Source organism: Rattus norvegicus, chromosome 2, assembly GCF_036323735.1.
Source record: "Rattus norvegicus strain BN/NHsdMcwi chromosome 2, GRCr8, whole genome shotgun sequence".
NCBI lineage: Eukaryota > Metazoa > Chordata > Mammalia > Rodentia > Muridae > Rattus > Rattus norvegicus.
The window spans coordinates 16,521,061-16,529,806 of record NC_086020.1 but is presented as its reverse complement, the minus strand read 5'-3'; the positions used below and the strand labels follow the sequence as shown (position 1 = coordinate 16,529,806).

Genomic DNA, 8,746 nt, shown 5'->3' with positions numbered 1-8,746 from the left:
AGACTAAAGCAGCAAGCACAGGGTCTGTACCAGGTCCCTGTCTATATCCTATGGTATCAGTTTAGCATTTCATAGGGATGGACTGCTGAATAAATGCAAAGTGGTCTTTAATTCTCATGCCTATTATTGGCACTCTTATTTTTCTGTTAGCTTGGCTATGCTATGATGGTTTTTGTTTTATCTTATTATATTTTATCTTGTTATGTTTTGTTGTTATCTCTTGGAAACTTGTTCATTTTAATGAGACAGAAAGGGAGTGGATCTGAATGTGAGAGGAGGTGAGCAAAGTAGAGGGAGAGGGAACTGTATTTAGATACGTTGTATGAGGAAAGAATTTGTTTAATAAAAGGCAAAAACAAAAAAAAATGAAATTTGTGAGAAATCACCTAATCACCCATGACATTTTACAAACTATTATTATATATGTACAACAAATAAATTATTCTGTTGAGCTTTTAAAAATGTATTTTAATCTCATTCCAAACAGAAATTTCTAGATACAAATACATCTCATTCAATCATTGTTTAACGGACATTCTGTAACTTAAAATATTATAAGGATTCAATATTTTCATCTTTTATAACCTCAATATATTATATATTTAATATATAATATATATACAATACATACACTTAGCAGGATTACAAAGTAATTCTCAAATTTGATCAGTATTGATAAATATTTTTAGATTAAACATAACTATTTAGAATCAAAGAAAAAGTAAAATACAGGAGGCCCAAAACTAACAGTGAGACTGCTAATGTTCGTTTGGCCAATCATTTCAAAAGAACTTTCAAGCTGGGTGGCACACACTTTAAAACAATATTCCTGCTACTCTCAAGTAACAGTGCTTGTAGACATTAGGCGATTTATATCTCCATTCAATTTAAAATGACTATGCAACTTTTCTTACTGTAATATACAGTAGCTTTCTCTTCCTTTCTGTTGGATTTTTTTTGAAGACTAATACATTACCAACAGAAGTAATTGTAGTTCCTTTCCCTTCCCTCGAGCATGGCTCAGTTTGAAGATTGTTCTACAGGCAGCAAATACGAGTAATAACAGTACCACAACACCACGGAAAGCAGTCAGTTACTGGAGTCCTAGGAGAAGCCTAAAAGACTGTTGTAGGTTTGCAACTGTAAACCAAGGTAATCCGCAGGATTGCCTCTGCAGATAGCCCTCTCACATTGGTTATCCCGATGAGTTACAATTCCAATGCCACAGTGTAACAGTGTAACAACCTATCTTGTGATTTTTAAATATTACAACATGAATTCACCCTGAGAGCACAGAGGAAGCATTCAAAACAAGACACTCCGATACGTTTTTCTCCGTTGTATTTGCATTCTTCTTTTGTCAACCTTCAAGGGCACAGATATTTGAATTTAAAGTGTGACTTGGATATCCATTTTTGACTGAAATTCATGCCACTGTCAGATACTGATGATAGAAAAGCCCAAAAAGGCTTGTAGAAAAGAGGCAAGCAGCAATCCACCATGTCAAAAATGACAGAAGTCCTCGAAAAAGGAGAGGCGTGAAGATGTTTTTTAAGCTGCTCAACGCCACTGTGATTTGCATAACAGTTACCTTCATCTTCCCATCAGGTGATGGTAGTTCAGGGTAAACCAAGTTGGATGGGAGATTATTATCCACTGGCAAGGGAGAAACAGCTTCTGGATAAATCCCCCAGGAATGATTACCTAGAATATTCAAGACACAAAACTTGATAAGTAAAATGATTCTAAGGCTCAAACAAAACAAAAAAACAGAAGAAAAGAAAACCTTAAATCCCCACCCATATCACACATTAAAAAGTTTGGTGAAACAGTAAATCATGTTATGTTGAAAAATAAAGTAATAATTTTGCTATCTGTTAAAGTAATACAATTAATTAAACCATATTATAGAATGGTTTTAAGTAAAAGTATATTAAAAAAACCAAGTCTGACAGACTGTTAATTCAGTGCAGTGAATTCTGGCAATACATAAGCTATGAATCAACCGCCTTCACTGATAGAGCAGACTCATTAACTTCCTAGAAATCCTTTCTATCTCTACAGTATCATACCAAATATCTTTCTGAGAAACTCTATATGACGTCAATGTGAGAAACTGCTACTGGCTTTCAGAACTGTTTTCACCCTAAGCTTTTTTACCTTGCACGGGATGTGAATCACACATTGCAACAGCTACCCGTCTCTTATGGTGCACAGGTTTGAAGACACACTCAAACTTAGGATCTGTTCTCAAATGTGAGTGAGTCTGTTCAGATCACACTTAAGAATTTCTTGGAGCTTCTAAAGCCCCACTGCGGCAGGCTGCACGATCTAAGAGAAGGGTAGGTAACCATGGGTAGTTCCTGAGTACTACCACACAAGGAGCCTTGACAGTCCAGACTCCACTTTCACCCTGAAAACCTTCCCCCTTCAAACCTAAGTTACCTGAAGACAAACTATCTATTTAATCTGCAACCTAGCCAAGTTTACAAAGAGTTTGTAATAACTGAAATGTTTGACCCTAACAATTTAATTCATCTGTTTAGAACGCTCAAGTCTAAACAACAGTGCTTAGCCACATAATTTGAGAACTCTGGAATTAACCTTAAGTGAAAACCCTTTAATCATATAATAAAAGTGCACACACCCTAGCTTCTAAACTCAAGACCAATCAACTTCTCCAGAAGATTTTCCCGGCTTCCTCCTAAAGCTACAACAAGCAGCAGCAATGTCATTAGGTTCATGTCCACGCTGGTTACAGAAAGCAAAGGGTGTCCCCTGGGTGCCAGGGCATGCACGCATGCCTACCTAGTGTTTTCAGAAGCAGAGTCATGTGAAGCAGCATCACCAGAGGTGCCACATATTGCAGGGCAATGACACACAGGTAATAAAAGACTCGCGCTACCTGTAACCAATGACAGCCGACAAGTTATGAGTGAATGAAAGCCATCACGCTGCAATGCTTATAACTAATTCTTTCATAAGAAGTGAACTATTATTAAGTTTACATTTCATTAAGTACCCTAACGTCAAAAAGGCTCAACCTAAAGAAAGATTTTAGAATTTGAAAATATTACAAAATTGAAAAAAAATCTCAAAAGTAAAAGAAATTACTAAAATCCCCATGGAGAGCTACTTAAACATCATAGTAAACAACTACTGCAGGATGTTATGGACACGAGTTCTTTATAAATAAAACACTATATCTTCATTTCATATGAACATATTTTGGTCAACCTTTAAATAACACAAAAATATATAAAATAAAAGATGAAAAGCAGGGGTCAACATTCTAGATAATCTAAAAAAAGGATCAGACCCTAGCCTCTAGGCCCAGTGTAATGGTGACCCATCACCCACATCTAACGTCTGTGCTAAGGACTTAGAAGTCACATGGATGCACATGGAGGAGTTAGAGAGAATACTCAGAAGGGATGCAGGCACTGCATGCCCAGTCTTCTAGTCACAAGATGGCTCCCCACTCAGCTTTCCCCATGTCACAGCTTTCCCCACGTCACAGCTTTGTAGCACCCAACAGTATTGACACTTAAAGAGCCAAAGGCAGGAGGATAAGCCCCTTTCAGCAGCAGAATTGGATAAAGGTCTCTGACAAATGCCAGCTTATGACGATTCCACTCGTTTACAGGAAAGATATTACTGCCATTACTTTTTCTGTTTTGACTGTTATAAAACTTGCCATTTTCTGTAGCTCCACTGTACTTATTCGGCCTGCTTCTTTCTTCATTTGATCCACACATTTCTGGGCCAAGTTTAAATACGCTTGCAAGTGACTTCGCATCATGGCCAACCGCAAAACACATAGCAGAACTATTAACCAGAGTCGAAGAGTATCGAATGTGGCTTCTGTCATTCTAGAGATCAGAAAGTTGATATGGTGCTCTGAGGGATCACAATATATTAGCATAGTCGTCAAATTACTTACCATTCACCGAGTAGAACACAGGAAATCTATACTTTCCTAGACTGAACTGGGAGACCCAGGACAAAAGAACTCCACTCTGCCAAGAATATATCTAATGGCTTCATTTGTACAAAATAACTAAGCATATAAATGCATAATTAAAATATAAGTCACAATAGAGCCTCCTTACTACCTATGTCTATGGAAAAAAAAGTGTGAGCTATAGCCTGAATGCTCACAGATGACTGTGCCCAAAGATATTATAGGTGAGCACAGGTCAACTAATCAAGTCAATGACTCACTCACAACTCGCTATAGTTTTACATGTTTATATACTTATTTGGTTGGAGAGATTTCAGTCTGCTGTTTTTAATTAGGACCACTGGAAAACTAAATAAAAAATATTCTCACAGTTTAGAAAACTCAAATTTCTCTTAATCTGTTATGTTCTAAGTGGTGCCTCAGCGGTAAGTTTAAGATTTTATTAGCACATATTGTAGTTCAAGACTGAGGTGACTGGGGGGAACAGAAGAGAAGTGATGCTCACTGGGCAGACAGTCCAGCTGAATCAATAAGCCTCAAAACACTCTGTCCCAGAAAAATATTAGTAGAATGTGATCGAGGAAAGACACGTGATATTGACATTGCCTTCCAACCCGTAACACACACACACACACACACACACACACACACACACACACACACACACACACACACACACAGCATCACTACCATATATACATGCGCATACCCTCCTCCATTGTGGTAGTTTGAATAGGTGTCTCTTCCACAGGCTCATGTTTGAATGCTTGGCACATAGGGAGTGGCTTTATCAGAACTGTGGCCTTTTTTTTTTTTTTTTAAAACAAAATGGGACAGGCTTTGAGGTCTCCTATGCTCGTGCAACACCCAGTATGGCATGCATTCTGTCTGCTACCTGCAGATGATAATGGACTAAACCTCTGAAATTGTACGCCAGCCCCAATTAAATGTCCTTTATAAGAGTTGCCTTGGTCGTGGTGTCCCTTCACAGCAATGAAACCGAGCTAGCCTCCACACACAATTTTCTCCTTTGCGTGTTTCTGTTCATTCTACCACTGATTGCAGGGAGCATCTTAACATCAGCTCTTATTTGGGAAATCAGTGTGTGCAATTAACACCAAGCATCAACGAGTTAAATCACTCACAAGGTAGCCTTTATTCAAACAGAAACCAGTTCTTATAAAAGAACAATAAAATCTTTAAGCCTTAAAGAGAATCACAAAGTTCATCTTCATTATGAAACTACTTTAAGCTTTTCTGAGCAGTCTAGCTTTTGAAAAGATGTCATAAGAGTTTGTGTTGTCATGTCTGGCTTCTAATGTGGGTTCTGGGGACCTGAACTTAGGTCTTTGTGCTTGTCCAGTTGTCAACTTTACTAAATGAACCATCTCCCAGTCTGAAACAATGAAAAAGCCTAGAATGACTCACAGTAGGTCTTCCCTATACATGCTCTATCACTCCATCATCCCTGTCCAACACCAAGTGTCTGGGAAGTGAGCTCCAGGTCCCATGTCGGTGCTGGCACACCATGCTGTAGACTAAGAAAGTCAGAGGAAAGGCAGAGAATACTGACAACGTGATTTTGTTTGAGTGTTTTCTGAGCAGAAGGTCACAATGGGAATGAGCCAAAGAACTTGATAATCCACAGTGTTTTGTTCCCTTTATAAAGTTATGAGTGCACACGAATAGAAAACTCCAATGCAAAGGCACTGTTGGCAAGAAAACATAAACACATAAAACATTTCCACTAGAATAAGTGAGACAAACAGGCCAGTCAAACATACTAACAGTATACAGATGTAAGGGCTGTGCAGCCTTGAAGCTGTCATTCCAAGTGACCAGTCTAGAAATCTATTCCCTGGAGTGTGGAGTACAAACTGACTGGGCACAACGAAGATGGCTACTTCACACCGATGCAGGAGAACAACATAAAAGTACTAGAATAAACTAGAAAATGACGGGCTCACTTTCCACGTTCAGGATCTGGAATCAGCGACTAAGTAAGTATCTTCTAACACATACTAAGGAAAGACAAGTTTCTGATAATGTGATCTAATGGAAAGTCTCAAGCAGGAATCTGAGATGGGTTAAGCGTGTAGCTAACAAACAGGCAGAAGTCAAGTGCAGCAGTTCCAGGTGAGCTGTATCAGAAAGTGAAACAGAAGCTCGCATATGACAGACGGTATGGGGAGGCAGAGGCAGATGACCACTGTGAGTTCAAAGTCAGCTGGGGCTGCAGTAAGACACCAACCAACCAACCAACCAACCAATCAGAGACAATGGGAGCAAGGATTCTTCCCATATTCCCAGGTGATAACAGTCTTTAGGATACCGTCTGGTTTTCCTTTCTGGCTATAAACACACGAAGACTGAATGCAGCCACATTTTACTTTTTCAATACTGTACCAGAATATAAACACAGACTTAAGAACATTTCCAAACAGAATAGCAGCATGTCCACTCTGCTTCTGACTACAAGCACAATGCTATATACTTGGTACTTTATGTGACAGAAAAGGAACCATCACTTTCTTTTCGACCAACAGTCATTGTTTCACCATCTACCACATGAAAGCTTAACTTTAAACACATTTTATTTTGAGACAGTATTTCTCTTTGCATTCTGGCTGTCCTGGAATTTGTATCATGGATCAGGCTGGCCTTGATCAAGACATTCACCTGCCTCTGCTTTCAATGTGCTGAGATTAAAGGTGGGTTCTACCAGTGGCCAGGATAGACCACTGGGGAAATCAGCCTGGAGGTTTCTCAGGAAACTGGACATGGTACTACCTGAGGACCCAGCTATACCACTCCTGGGCATATACCCAAAAGATGCTCTAACATATAACAAAGACACATGCTTCACTATGTTCATAGCAGCCTTATTTATAATAGCCAGAAGCTGGAAAGAGTCCAGATGCCTTTCAATAGAGGAATGGATACAGAAAATGTAGTACATCTACACAATGGAGTACTACTCAGCTATCGAAAACAATGACTTCATGAAAATTCGTAGGCAAATGGATGGAGCTAGGAAATATCATCCTGAGTGAGGTAACCCAATCACAAAAGAACACACATGGTATGCACTCACTGATAAGTAGATATTAGCCCAAAAGTTCAGAATACCCGAGATACAATTCATTGACCACATGAAGCTCAAAAAGAAGGATGACCAAAGTGAGGATACTTCACTCCTTCTTAGAAGGGTGAACATAATGCTCAAGGGAGCAAATACAGGGACAAAGTATGGAGCAGAGACTGAAGGAAAGGCCATCCAGAGACTGCCCTACCTGGGGATCCATCCTATATACAGACACCAAACCCAGACACTATTGCCGATGCCAAGAAGTGCATGCTGACAGGAGCCTGATAAGAGCTGTCTCTTGAGAGGCTCTGGCAGAGCCTGATAAATACAGAAGCGGATGCTCACAGCCAACCATTGGACAGAACACAGGGTCCCAATGGAGGAGTTAGAGAAAGGAATGAAGGCGCTGAAGAGGTTTGTAACACCATAGGAAGACCAACAATATCAACCTACCAGACCCACCAGAGCTCTCAGGGATTAAACCACCAACCAAAGAGTACACATGGCTCCAGCTGCATATGTAGCAGAGGATGCCTTGTTGGGTATCAATGTGAGGAAAGGCTCTTTGTCCTATGAAGGCTCGATGCCCCAGTGAAGGGGAATGCCAGGGTGAGGAGGTGGGAGTGGGTAGGTGAGTAGGGGAGCACCCCCATAGAAGCAGGAAAAGGGACGATGGGATGGCGGTTTGCAGAGGGGAAAATGGGAGAGGGGATAACATTTGAGATGTAAATAAATAGAATATCCGATAAAAAAAAGTAAAAACACTGAATTATTAACTTACAACTAAAACAGAATAAGATAGAGTATATTTAGGCTATAATTTTGATTGTTTATGAAATAGAGAAAAAGCAAACATAAGAAAAAGGAGAAAAATGTTTCAAGACTATTACCTAGGATGTTGTATATAAACAAATTGGATAATGAATTTTGGTACTGCTACATTGGGAGGAGGGTGGGAGCAGGTAGAAATGAGAATTTTACTATGCTGCCCAGCCTGACCTTAATCTCCATGACTGGGATTATTAGATGTGCATCCCCATGTTTGTCTCCCCCAAAATTGTTGAATAACACCACTAGTCAACTACTTATCTTTAGAGGTGGCCATCTCATCTAGTCAGTGGGAGCAGTAACTATGAACAATCACCACACGAAAGAACAACAGAACGTGCTGAGAATCACCGACACACAACTGGTTTCTGACAAATGCTTGTTCCCTTGTTTTTCCTAATTTTAGCTGCAATCTGTCAAGTTAAAGCCATTATTAAGGTTTGGGTATATGAAGAACAGACATTACTTCTTCAGTGGACACTTCCCTACTTCAAGAAGATTAAGTAGAAATAAAAATGTCATTGTCATCACAGGTTCTGTTCTCCAAGGCAATCGAGTATATGCTGCACACTACACAGAGAGCATGTGCAGCAAGCGAATGTCAGACTTCTTGACTTTAATTCTGATGACACAATAGCCCTTTCCAAAGGGCTGCATTACATGTGATCTTTCACTTCATTCTAGCAAGACCCCTGTGAGGTAGGTATCACTTGCTTTTCTAGATGGGGAAACAGAGACCTAGTGCACTTCAATACCTGCCTCAAGGGACGGTTTCAGTGAGGTGCAAGGTTAGAGTGCGAAGCAGCCGTCTACCTTTCTAGAACTGTAACAATCCACAACACGGAACTAGCACACAGAGCAGTTAT

At 39.7% G+C, this 8,746-nt stretch overlaps 1 protein-coding gene across 15 annotated transcripts in view; it reads right to left on the bottom strand.

Moving 5' to 3' along the window:
* Positions 1 to 447: 447 nt before the first annotated feature.
* Positions 448 to 8,746, bottom strand: part of Tmem161b (transmembrane protein 161B) — an 82,266-nt gene continuing 73,967 nt past the window's right edge. For 13 of the 15 annotated variants that reach the window (XM_063282659.1, XM_063282668.1, XM_063282661.1 and 10 more), the window contains 3 exons: positions 3,694 to 3,872; positions 2,809 to 2,901; positions 448 to 1,704 (listed from right to left, as the gene is read on the bottom strand). In XM_063282659.1, coding sequence (XP_063138729.1) covers positions 1,427 to 1,704; positions 2,809 to 2,901; positions 3,694 to 3,872 — 550 coding nt within the window. In that variant the 3' untranslated portion in view covers positions 448 to 1,426. Of the gene's footprint in view, positions 1,705 to 2,808; positions 2,902 to 3,693; positions 8,294 to 8,746 lie in introns of those variants that run through there. The other 2 variants (XM_039103416.2, XM_063282667.1) reach the window with 2 other exon arrangements.